The sequence below is a fragment of the Mirounga leonina genome, unplaced genomic scaffold, assembly GCF_011800145.1.
Source record: "Mirounga leonina isolate KUSES-001 unplaced genomic scaffold, KU_Mleo_1.0 Mir_153, whole genome shotgun sequence".
NCBI classification, from domain to species: domain Eukaryota; kingdom Metazoa; phylum Chordata; class Mammalia; order Carnivora; family Phocidae; genus Mirounga; species Mirounga leonina.
In genome coordinates this window covers 544,891-558,152 of record NW_023270387.1, presented here as the reverse complement: position 1 = coordinate 558,152, position 13,262 = coordinate 544,891, and the positions used below count along the sequence as shown (strand labels likewise).

At 40.5% G+C, this 13,262-nt stretch overlaps 1 protein-coding gene across 6 annotated transcripts in view; it reads right to left on the bottom strand.

The window, feature by feature from the left end:
- Positions 1 to 13,262, bottom strand: part of YAP1 (Yes1 associated transcriptional regulator) — a 106,995-nt gene extending 93,733 nt beyond the window's left edge. For 3 of the 6 annotated variants that reach the window (XM_035008789.1, XM_035008787.1, XM_035008786.1), the window contains exon 1: positions 12,984 to 13,261. In XM_035008789.1, the coding sequence (XP_034864680.1) occupies positions 12,984 to 13,021 (38 nt within the window). In that variant the 5' untranslated portion in view covers positions 13,022 to 13,261. Of the gene's footprint in view, positions 1 to 12,983 lie in introns of all 6 variants that reach the window. The other 3 variants (XM_035008790.1, XM_035008788.1, XM_035008784.1) reach the window with 2 other exon arrangements.

Genomic DNA, 13,262 nt, shown 5'->3' with positions numbered 1-13,262 from the left:
GCAGACTTCTTGCTGAGCAGGGAACCCGATGCGGGACTTGATCCCAGGGTCCTGGGATCATGACCCGAGCCGAAAGCAGATGCTTAACCGACTGAGCCACCTAGGCATCCTTGTTTTAAAATTTATTTTAATAAACTGATTGATAAATAACCACTCAGATGTTTATTTGGTTTTGGTAACATAAATGGACTAAACCATCTGATTCTGCTTGTCTGAAATGAATTCTAAAGTTTAATTTAAAAAAATTCTTTAAATCTCTGAAAGTTTTAGGTATCAGCAGCTTTCCAATACAACTTTAACACGTAAAAAGCCAAGGGCACCTGGCTGACGTAGCTGATGAAGCACGTGACTTGACTGTTGTGAGTTTGAGCCCCACACAGAGTGTAGAGATTACACAAATGAAACTTTAAAAAAATAATAAAAATAAATAAATAAATAAAATAAATAATACAAAATAATAAAATAGGGGCTCCTGGGTGGCTCAGTCAGTTAAAAGTCTGCCTTCAGCTCAGGTCATGATCTCAGGGTCTGGGATCGAGCCCTGCATCGGGCTCCTTGCTCAGCAGGGGGCCTGCTTCTCCCTCTCCCTCTCCGTCTCTCATGAGTACATAAATAAAATCTTTTAAAACATAATAGAATAAAAAATAAAAAACAAAAAATTGTAATTCCTTACACCATACTTTGCTATTAATTCTATTTGTGCAGCATATGAAATAATGTATGAAAAGGACCCATATTCACTTCTCATAATCCTGATAAAGTTTACGTGGTAAAGAAATGGGTGGTAAGCTGCATTTAAACAGTACCAGAAAAATGGAAAGAAACCCTTTCAACTAGCATTTTCTGATAAATACTGTCAAAAGATAGCAACAAAAAAAATCTTAAAATAGGCTGCAACACCAAAATAAACTTTCAAAATGCATACAGGATAAAATTGTAGTTGACAATGTTCATGTAATGGGTGGTCCTCACTTTTAAAACATTTTTTTTCCAAGCAGTGAATTAGACCAAACCATTTAATGGTTTTTCAAGTGTTATGATATTGGAACTGTTGTTTTTTTGTTTTGTTTTAATGCCCAAAGTCAGTGTACAGATTTAACCACTTAATATGCTCATTTTGATGAAGGGAGGGAGTCTGTCAAAGACACAATGTCATTCAAGAGGAGAAGGGCAAACGCTTTAGCTGCTCCCAGAAAACCTGTGTGCAGCTCTGTCTTGACTCCCCACTGGTCCACCTCCACAGACACGGAGTAGAGAATGCCAAGCGCACTCGCATGACTGGACGAGAGCCTTTTCAGGGTCCCCCTGCCACCACCTCCTTGCTTCTCCCCTGGACTCCCAGTCATCTTCTCCTCACTGGTATCACTTTCCAACGTTTACTCCTTCTTCATCTAATTCGAAAGCAGTCAACTGTTCATTGTCCGTGGAACAAACCTGTAATAACCTAACGTAGAACTACTGTTCGTTTGCACCCAGAAAACATGCAGTACTTTTTTAGTAGCCCTAGTTATCTGAGTTTAAGAACAACCTCAAACTTATAAAATTAACTTCAGAATACAAGAAGTAAATCCTCTAGCACCTTTTTAGGATGGAGGTGAGTAGCCCCAGTAATTATACAGGGGCTACAGGCATTAATCAGGCTGGCCATCAAGCAGTGCACTCGGAGATAAATGAGCAGTCCGAGGGATGTCATCCGTCAATAAATACAGCAAGAACAAAGAGGGCAACATCTACCTTTAGTGAGCTTATACTAAGCCGCAGCAGGTTCTCCAGGGAGAGAGTCAGCAGTGAAAAGGCTAACAAGAGGATGTGCAAGAAATCGGAGTCTTGAGACCCCACCAGTCCTGACTGACATAGTATGAATTTGGTCCCAACTCCACAGAGTGGGACCCAGCGAACCCTTAAAACAATGTCTGCCCCCTAAATCCACTAGGCAGCTATTTATGACATCAAGAGACCTCAAAGCATGTCTACTGAGCTCAAAGAAAATAACGAGGAAGTGCAGGGAGAAAGACCATTAACTACATCAATGTGAGCGACCCAACACACACCACCCAGAACCGAGTGGATCTTTTTCGAGGAGAAACACCCTGTGTTTACGCAAGTGGAGGGAGTCGGGCTACTGATAGGCTGTGCCAATTCTTACCTACAGTGTGATGGACACGAACTGGAAACTCACACGCACAAAGGACGTGCTTTGTCTTCAAATAGAGGACAATGATCTTAATTCCATATATCACTGTCTAGTAACAGTGTTCATTTTGTCACCCAGAAGAAGAGATCTGTACCAGTCCTAACAGGAAAGTCTGCACACCCTCCAGCTGGGAGGGGTTAAAAATGATCCTATTACATCATCTGGAGCCCATCCAAACTACACAATTTCGGAAACATAACCTATATCAGTCTGAACATGTGTAGAGGAAAAACAGAAACATCTGTATTTTGGCCAACTCTTCCCCAGAGGGCCTTTAAAAAAAAAAAAAAGTTACGCAGGAGGGTTCAGTAAATTTTAACTGTGACCCCCAGTGCTGGTAAGGATTAGTTCCAGGCAGGTCTCAGAAATCTCCATTTATTTAGCTCTCTCCTAACCTTAGCATTTGGCTACTTTTAATACACACCCTACACTACATATTTAAACTAAGATACATTGATTCTGTTCCATTCTTCTACACCATACAACAGTTTAATACCTTTTCCAATCCAGAATTATCCACTTTTTGGGTAACATTTCACACTGTTCTCTGATGGCTAGAGTGCTCTGGTCGGTTTTGTATTGGCCATTTAGGATTTTATGTGGTTTTTTAGAAGGTTTTCCTCCTCTTCTTCCACAAAGGATTTCCACATGTAACTGCTTTTTACCTAATCAAGGCAGAGGCTGCTGACAAAGTGGATCTGGATAAATTCAATGATGTTAATGACAAAGGGGCTTAAACACATCTCAGTCACTACTATGGGTGAATCCATTTCAAACTAAACCCAATTTTCATGAAATCCTAACCAATCTCAGTCACTACTATGGGTGAATCCATTTCAAACTAAACCCAATTTTCGTGAAATCCTAACCACTTACCTCTCCACGGTTATACTCACAGGTAGAAAACATTCTAGGTTGTTTTATTTTATGACATCTACAATAACCTACTGAAGAATGAGCACTTGCCAGGCAAAGCAACTGCCAAAACTAAGATAAAACCAAGTCATGTATCTCTGGGGGTTAACCTACATAAGTACACTGATAATATCTAATCAGTTTAGATATGCACAAATGTTTCTTTATTCTAAACACCATCTATACTGATGCAAACCACGGGGAGGAAGACACGAGATGACTTTGTAAGGTTGTTTTACTTTACAGCCCTGTATACCAATACCAAAGAACTTGAACATGACTTACAAGCAGGAGCATCCCCACGGTCACATGCAGGAGCAGGACTCAGGTCTCCCACGCTTCTGTCCCTGCACACGATTTCAGAATCCAAGCCCTCTGAACAAAATGCCTATTGCCTTGTTGTCAAAGTATACAGTTCCCCCTTTAGGTAAATCTAACACATGAAGATATAAACTAGCACAACTGTCACTAAAGGGAACAGATTAACTGAATTAATCATCTAATAAAAGCATTTAATGAAGTATTCATTAAAAAGGGATCCTGCAGGGGCCCCTGGGTGGCTTAGTCTGTTAAGTGCTAGACTCTTGGTTTCGGCTCAGAGGATGATCTCAGGGTCGTGAGATCGAGCCCCTCATTGGGCTCCATGCTCAGAGTGGAGTCGTATGGAGACTCTCTCCATCTGCCCCTCCTGTTCATGCTCTCTTTCCCTCTCTCAAATAAATAAATAAATCTTAAAAAAAAAAAAAGTGATCTTGTAATACGTAGGTCGAGTCATATGAAATTGTCAGTAGTCACTGTGTGGAGCTTAGAAGATTGGGCAACTTCACATAGTTAACCTAATAATTACAAACTGGATTCCTAAAAATTCATTTTACCTACAACTTTTTAAAAAACTATTGCACACCCCCCTCCTGGCCCAAGCAGGAGATGGAAACCAATGTTACAGAGAAACGGACCCAGAGGCTCCATATTCAGACACCTGGCACAGCCAAGAGCAGGGATGAAGCCCCTTACTGCACACGCTGTTGAGCCCTGAGCCACGGCAGTCAGTCTTACCCACCACCACCAGTGCTCTCTGCTAGGGAGAGGACAGCAGGTTTGTATCTGCAGGAACTGGCCACTCCAGGAGAATGGACATTTAGGGCCTCACACAACTTGAGGACCTGGTTGGTCCCAGTTATATCACTCTACAGTGAAGCCCACTTAAGAAATGAAAGCAGCAGAAGAAAACTTCAAAAGAAACACCCAGGTGCACCTGGGTGATTCAGATGGTTAAGTGCCTGCCTTTGGCTCAGGTCATGATCCCAGGGTCCTGGGATCGAGCCCTGCGTGGGCCCCCCTGCTCAGCGGGGGGCCTGCTTCTCCCTCTGCCCCTCCCCCGGCTCATGCTCTCTCTCTCTCTCTCTCTCTCTCTCAAATAAAATCTTTAAAAAAAGAAACACCCATTATGTCAACAATTCTCAGGAAAAAAAACACAAAAAACACACCCACTATAAAATCCTCAAAGAGATATTCTATCACTACATTCATGAAATAAGAATGGCATGTTATTAAAAATAGCAAAGGAACAATGAACTCAGAAAAAGAATCCCTGGAAATTTAGAATGATGAAGAGCTTTTGGGGAAAAAAACAAAACAGTGATTAAAAAATTAAAAGCTAAGTTAAAGGAACCTTCCAGAAGGCATAACAAAAGGATAAGGGAAGAAAAATAGAGAAGATAAAATTAAAGAGTTATTCTGATGAGCAGGAATTCCAGAAGAAGAAAACAGAACAGACTGGAAGAAGTTATCCAAGAACGGATAAAAGAAATCTTTCCCAGGACCCAAGGCCAACTTGGGCATCTGCCCCACAGACCTGAAAGAGGAACCTGACTTTCCAAGTCGTGAAATCTTTACAATGAATAAAAAAAGGTACATACCAAGGCATATCTTGAAATTTAAGGACCCCCCCCCCAAAAGATAAAGACAAAAAATACTAAAATCCCCACAGGAGGCAAAATGGGTTTAACTGTTCAATGAGAAAACTGGAAGCTAAAATAAAATGGAGCACTGCCTTCAAAACTCCAAGGGAAAATAATCTTAGCCTTGAATTCTACAACCTAACTGCCCATCAAATGTCAACAGACAAAAATATTTTTAAACATAGAGGATCTCAATGCAGTTACCTACCATTCACCCCTTTCCTCAGTAAATTCCTGAAGGATGAGCCAACTCTAAGAGTGAGCAAACCAAGAGAAACAGTCAACAGAGTTCCCAACAGAGAAGAGTGATGCGGGGACTTGCCAGGATGCAAACGCGGGAGCCCCCTGTCCTCTGAAGCAACCATTCTAATCCAGAATACAAAGACAAAGGAAGGACTCAGGGCTGTTTCCAAGGGGGCAAAACACCAACAGAAACACTAATGAAAAAGCAAGGCAATTAACAATTCCAAGAAAATACCAAAGCTGTTCAGAAACTCACATGTATTATACAGCTCAGCTTCAGGCAAGCCGGAAAGAGCCTTAACACTGTAAAAGTACCTAACAAAAAAATTATAGAAATTATACTGGGAGGATTAAGGAAAGAAGGATTTTAGGAGGCACAGAAACTTTAAGAAACAGCAGTGCAGCACATTTTATAAATACAGAGTTTTCTTAAGTATGTGGGGGAGGGGAGAGATCGCAAAGGAGTTCCAAGTGTTTGCCTTGGGAGAGAATGCAAGCCAGAGATAAAGAAAAGTGGGCCAGAACTGCCTTTCTTCTTTATAAACCTTATAGTTCTAAGGGACTTTCTAAATCTATGTATATGTTATTCCCCTCAAAATTACATATCAAAATACATATTTATATGCGAGGCTATGAAAATGAGACTCTTCAAACCCCTCTCCTTGGCAGAATCCAGGTGCTTCTGCCCCTACTTTCTCCTTTCCTGAATCTTCCAATTCCCTCTAACGAACACGTCACTTTTATAATAAAAGAAAATACTAAAAATCCACAAAATATGATTGACACATGGAGGAGGAGGAAGAGGGAGCACAATTTTATAAATGTAAAACAAAACCCCACATTCACGCTGACAAAGAGAAAGACAATCCCCACCTTACCCCCACCTCCTAGATGATGGGGTTTAGCTCCGCCCCAGAAGCTACTCCATGTTAGAGGCACTTCAAGATACGTGGGAAGTTAAATTTCAAACAAGTTTCTGGTCCACATTCAATTTTGTCACACTCTGAGTAAAGCCATCGTTACTCGAAACCCAAACCAAACTGTCTATGTCAAAAAGCACATCTCTCAGGGTGCCTGGGGGGGCTCAGTCGTTAAGCGTCTGCCTTCGGCTCAGGTCATGATCCCAGAGTCCTGGGATCGAGCCCCGCGTCGGGCTCCCTGCTCAGCGGGAAGCCTGCTTCTCCCTCTGCCCCTCCCCCTGCTTGTGTTCCCTCTCTCGCTGGGTCTCTCTGTCAAATAAATAAATAAAATCTTAAAAAAAAAAAAAAAAAGCACATCTCTCTAAATGTACTTCTTGGTCAAATAAAGACCTTACCTGAAAAACAAAAACCCTCCTCCCTTTAGGTTAAGTAAGCAACTGCAAGAAGAAAAAAGAGCTTTTAACAAACGCACCCTCACCACTCCCAAATCAGGACCTGGCTGCTGAAGAATGTGCGAAGTCTAGTGACTAACACCACCCATGAAGAGATAGAGAAGCACACCAGAGATAGCCAAGTAACAGCCCTAACCACAAATAAAGCACTGGAAATATCTGGTGGAAGAAAACATCGATATTTTAATAGAGACCCTTATTTGCGTTGTTCCATAGACTTTCCACGTTATTCAGAGAAACAACATCTTATCAGTTGATACGTTCATGGTTTTGATTCTTCTCATGCTAAGAGCCAAATGAGGATTAAACGGACCACTTTTTCTTGTCTAAAATATTAAAAGGGAAGAAGAAAAAAAAGGACCACTGTGATTTAGACCAAACTTCTTTGTTAGCTTTTGGAAGGGGTCAAGCCCTTCGCAAGTACAAGTGCTTCCCCTCGTTGTAGCACTTCTTCCGGGGGAACTTGGTACTTGAACAACCAGAGCCCTGAAACAGTGCTTCTTCATAAAAACAGCACCATCCCCTTCATGGCTTGCAGTTCTGATGGATCCTGAAGACCTCCCTTCATCCAATGCTACTCCACTATTATTAAACTTTCAAGTCATAATTAATGGCTAAATTATACTATTACTGAAGGGGGTAAATTAAGTATGAATAATCTTAAATCTTTTTTTTTTTTTTTAAAGATTTTATTTATTTATTCATGAGAGACAGAGAGAAACAGAGGGAGAAGCAGGCTCCCAAGGAGCGGGAAGCCCGATGCGGGACTCGATCCCAGGACCCTGGGATCATGACCTGAGCCGAAGGCAGACGCTTAACCATCTGAGCCACCCAGGCGCCCGAATAATCTTAAATCTTAACAAATGATTTTTAAAGTGACTTCACTTTGATTTGCCCTAAGCCTAAACTTCAGTACACATTTTGACAACTAAAAGGTTAGGCTTAGAGTCTGCCTCTCCCCCAAATCCTTAAGGTAAAAGGCAATTCAGATTCATGCTAGCAATACTATTTTAGGGTGCTAATCTACATTATTTTTCTAACTACCAAGTAAAACTCATTACATTACTAATGGGGACCGATATCAGGATTTCAAAAACATGTTTTCTTAAGTTTCAACTATTCAAATGGTACCTAGCTTTTTTTTTTTTTTTTTTTTTTTAAGATTTTATTTATTTGACAGAGAGAGACACAGCCAGAGAGGGAACACAAGCAGGGGGAGTGGGAGAGGGAGAAGCAGGCTTCCCGCGGAGCAGGGAGCCGGACGTGGGGCTCGATCCCAGGACCCTGAGATCGTGACCTGAGCCGAAGGCAGATGCTTAACGACTGAGCCACCCAGGCGCCCCACCTAGCTTTTTTCTTCATAGTTAAGGTGAGGCTTTTGGGGAAGAGTATTTTTGAATGTTGTTATTTTTTTTTTTGTAAGATTTTATTTATTTGACAGAGAGAGAGAGACAGAGAGAGAGACAGCACGCACAAGCAGGGGGAGTGGGAGAGGGAGAAGCAGGCCTCCCGCTGAGCAGGGAGCCCGATGTGGGGACTCGATCCCAGGACCCTGGGACCATGACCTGAGCCGAAGGCAGACGCTTAACGACTGAGCCACCCAGGCGCCCCTGAATGTTATTTTTTATAGAAAATGAGCCTACCATCTTGCAGCCAATTGGGAGTTTGCTGTGTTTCACTGTTAGTTTGTCAGCTACCTTTCTTAGTTCACACAAAAATTGCTCATTTTTCTCCTCAGGAAATAAATTAATCTCTATGTTCTATTTACTCTGTCACATCCGCTACCTCCAAACTGTTTTTCTTCTGCCCCGTACTCAACCGTGCCTCCAGTTTTTCTGCTTAAATCACGTGGCACTGTGGCCATTCTTGCCCAGGCCACCCACCCACTGAGCAGAGGCAAGCAATTCTCCTGGGGGGGGGGGGGGGCGGGCAAAGTTTCATCTCCCCCCTCCCTCCCCAGCGCCACTCCAGCAAGACAAACAGGCACACACCGGCACTCCCCTCAGACAGGGAAACACTCTGTGATTGCAATTTGAACTTTTTTTCTTTTTGCAGCTTAATCAACATTTAATGGCAATATTACAAGCTTTTCATTTTTAACGGGAAATCACTTGGGTTACCCTAGTCATATCAAGAAACCAGAAAACAGAATAGCCTTATTCTCTATGAAGCTGTTCCTTTTTAAAACATCCAATCTGTACCATGGTAACATATACTGTGTTTTTAAGTCTCCTACTGGGCAAGTGTGTGGGAGAAGCATATGTCAAATTATAGCATGAAACGGTTTAATCATCTCCTTTAATCAATACATTTCTGAGGTAGCTTTAATTAGGCCAGTGGAACATTCACTTCTGAAATAACATGTAGCAAAAAAGAAGCAAACCAATTACAGTGATCAATAACATCTGCAAGGCAAGTTCATTTAATGTTAAAATACTGCCTAAGTTATATGCTGTGCAATTTTGAAAATCTTGGAAAAATACCTTTTTAAAATGTGGATCAAGATACTCAATACAATTTTTAATCAAATCAGGGCCACAAGAAACCTTCAATCTTCAAGGACTAAAAACACCATGGCCAGTTATTCAGAAAATGACAAATAACAGAAATGAAACAAAATCATCTTTAAAAATTACAAGAACATTATTACAGCAATGCAAATTTACAGACTTTTAAGATCACTGAATCAGATTTCTTAAACCATATTATAATTCTATATCGTATATTATATACAAGAAGTTCTTTGTAACCTTTACCATTAACAGTTACCAGGTATCAGATTCAATAAAATAACTCTGAGAAGTAAAAACACTCCTTGTAACCAGAAATATTATAGAATACTAATTCAGGAAGTTATTCAGCAGCTTATAAAGAAATAGGAAGTTGTTGACCACCTACTTGAAGAACCATTTCCTGTAGGAAAACTATAAGAGAGCTGAAGAAGGCAATAATTCTCAGAGTAATACAGAGAAGAATTCTTTTAAAACAAAAGCTCAATACACAATGTTGACAAGATTAGTTTTAAAACAGTAAACTCACTAGCATAGATATTACACATAATATACAGATGGGGAGCTTTCTTCACATACTTCACAATCACACCAGAGCTCAATACGTGTTAGTGATAAATGCAGCTTCCTTCCTTGCCACTTGCCAGGCTAAGAAACGTCCTTTCTCCAGATCTCACTGAGCTACGGAGGGCTTCAGAAATAGCAATGATCACTTGCCTATAATCCTTCAGTACTTACGCTGCTTTGAAACTAGAAGATGGGCCAACTGACCAAAACGTCATCATCTATGGTCACAAGGCAACAATTGGTTTCCAAAGTCAACATTTCTAACTTTTCAATCAAATTATATCACCTTACGTGTCTGGACCATTCACAGTCTTCATGCCAAGTATAAACTTCAACAAATTATATACTTTGTAACTTACGAGTTAGTTCCAATGATTATCTTAAAAGATGTATATAAAAATAAAAAAATAAAAAGATGTATATAGCAAAATTCAGTTTTTCATTGTTGAAAGAGTATAAAGTAAGTAACTAGTATAAATCTGCACTCTACATCTTGATGGCACTAAGAATCTTCTTCAGACACAAGAAAAATACAAGTATTGGTCCCAAACAGAGCCTGACTTGAAAACATCACATTAGGATAAAAATGAACTTGGAAAACAGCAACTTGGCTCCAAAAGAAGGTTCATTTACCATCATCTTTGACTCCTAGTCAGAACAGATACTAATGAGCTCATTTACCTGTGCAGCGCAGAAAAGTAAGTCGTTTATGGCAACTCATACAACCCACGACGTCATGAAAGTAGCTAACAACTGGATGTAAACTAACTTTTTTTTTTTTTTAAAGATTTTATTTGTTTATTTGACAGAGAAACGGTGAGAGAGGGAACACAAGCAGAGGGAGTGAGAGGGAGAGAAGTAGGCTTCCCGTGGAGCAGGGAGCCCGATGGGGGGCTCGATCCCAGGTCCCTGGGATCATGACCTGAGCCGAAGGCAGATGCTTAACGACTGAGCCACCCAGGCGCCCCGTAAACTAACTTTTTATAACTTCTCCAAATTACATATTGTTCCTAAAGCAGATACCCTGTAGAAGAATACAAAATTCTGTAAGCCCACAGTAGCCAAACCAATGCTTAGGGGCCCTCTCTACAATTCCTGACAAGCACCAACTGATCCATGATTTTGCCTATCTCTCAGGAAAAATCCTTGTATTTCTGAAAGGTTTGATATGAGAAAATTATTCCATGGAGTCTCAAATCCTCATGTTTCTTTTAATAAGCCCAATTTTACTTCTATGTGAGAGTCCCTCAAGAATCCTAAAGAACCATGTTTTTTGGTTTTTGTTTTTTTAATTTTTTCCTTTTCATTTGTTAAGAACAATCATATTTTCTCTCTCTTCTTTTTTCTTTCCCAGGTAAACTTCTCTCCACTCCCTACAACCATTTTTCACATGGGGTAACTTTCCCTATCATTTTGCCCTGGTTTACCTTCCCTACAGACCCATTCAACTGGGGTGTTCGTTAACCCATCTTTATCAATATCATTAAGAGAAACATTTCTTCTCAAAGGAAAAACCACTGGAAACTTTTTCAAATGGACCTAGAGAACATTTATTTCAGGTCAAAATAACAAGATCACTCAAAATAATGAAAACGTAGGCAGATGTCACCTGTAAGCAACTATTATAAGATACAAAAGACTAAAAAGAGCATAAAGGCTGCTCTTTAACCTTATACTTTTAGCTACAGCATCAACCAAAGAAAGGAGGCAAGCAGGCTATTAAGCTGTTTAAAAAATCTCCCCAGGTCAGCATGTGACCCAGCAGGGTAAGGTTCAAAAAAGTACAGCCTTTCTTTTTCCTTCCAAGGACCCGGTTTGTCTCCGTTCCTTTTCCCTTCAAGACACATCCCTCACAGCTAGCAGCTCTTTCAATCATTTACTTTGGATGTCTGCTTGAGAACAAATGATCTTGCTCATGCAGATGAGTTTGCCAGACTTGTGTGTACTTTCCAGTCTCAGGCCCTTTATTGTTCTGGTTGAAACCTGACCCTTTGAAATGGATACCAGGACACCAGAAAATTTAAATTTTAAAAAGAAGAAAAATGTTACAGGAGAGGGGGCAAAAAAAACTAGAAACTTTTCAAGATCAAACTTTTTTCTCCGCTCTTTTAAACAAGCCTTTCTGAAAACCCTATGTTTCATTACAAACCACCTACCCTGAAAGACAATATAAAATACTTACTAAGACTCACACAACAAAACACTAATTGTATTATCTGATCTAATAACTAAATGTTACATTTGCCTTAGGAGTAGACTGTCAAGATAGATCTCAATCAAAACCTGGATTGTTTTTCACTTTATCTCAACCTGATTAAACAGCAAGAAGTAAGCAACTTTATTTAAAAACATCAATTTCAGTCTATAATTACTTTAAGAAAAAGTTTTGTATACACTTAAATCCAAAATGCCAGATAAAAATACTTGGTTCTTATCTACAAATTCAAAGTGAGAAAGGATAAAATTCTATTTTGATCTTTTCAGCCTGAATGAAATTTTGCTATTGTGTTAAAGACAAAAAGTCTCATAAAAATAAATAATGCAATGGCCTTCTGTTTTTGTTTTCCCAGAAGAGGATTCTGTCCTGAGGACCTGCTAGCTTGAAAGAAGTCTGCCACGGAGTGATTATATAAACATGAAAACTCACAGTTCTCTTTACTTTTTGGGCTGGGGCGGGGGGAGGGTCCGTCACATCAAACTGCAGCTAAAGGGTTTGTCATTTGACAATCTCAAATATTGTAAAATCTGACTCCCAAAGAAGACCTACTTTTTTTGTAGTTCTTCTCTACCATTAAAATGTTCATTTAAAGAGATGTCGGTCGTGCCACAGATGTTTCCTAAGACTATGCCAGCCTGTAAGTCCCACAATTTGAAATGTTTCATAGTATTCTTTCAGTTTTAAGCTAAGCTAATTAATAGACTTGGAACAAAGTCAAAATGAGAATATCCAAATTGCCACAAAAGAAAAGATTATTAAAAGACTCTGAACCAAGAATCCATCAAGCTTTCAAAATATTACCCAAGCTGAAGAAGGTAATTAGGTCATGTTAAAGTGGAAAAAAAAAAACACATTTGTGTGTGTGTGTGTGTGTGTGTGTATTATGGGTGTATCTATATCTACAAGATAAAACTAAGCTTGACATAAAGTAAAACATCGAAACAAATGACATTTTATGTCCTAACACCACCTTACTGTGCTTCCCAAAATAGGTGTCACTTACTTTAAGAAGTACCTCTGGCCAGAAGACGTCTTTGCCATCTCCCAGCCCGCCGGCAGGGGTACGTCATCGGGGATCTCAAAGGAAGACTGGCGCAGGTGCTGAGCGGTGGGAGCAGCTGCTGGGCCGGGGACCACTCCGGGGGGCGTCAGGCTCCCCGGGGACACGGCTCCCAGCTGCAGGGAAGCCGGCGAGGAATGCGCTCGAACGTGCTGCGGAGTCAGGGCCCCTGCACCGCCCGCATCCGTACTGGCCTATTGGGAACAGCAAAACGAAAACGCC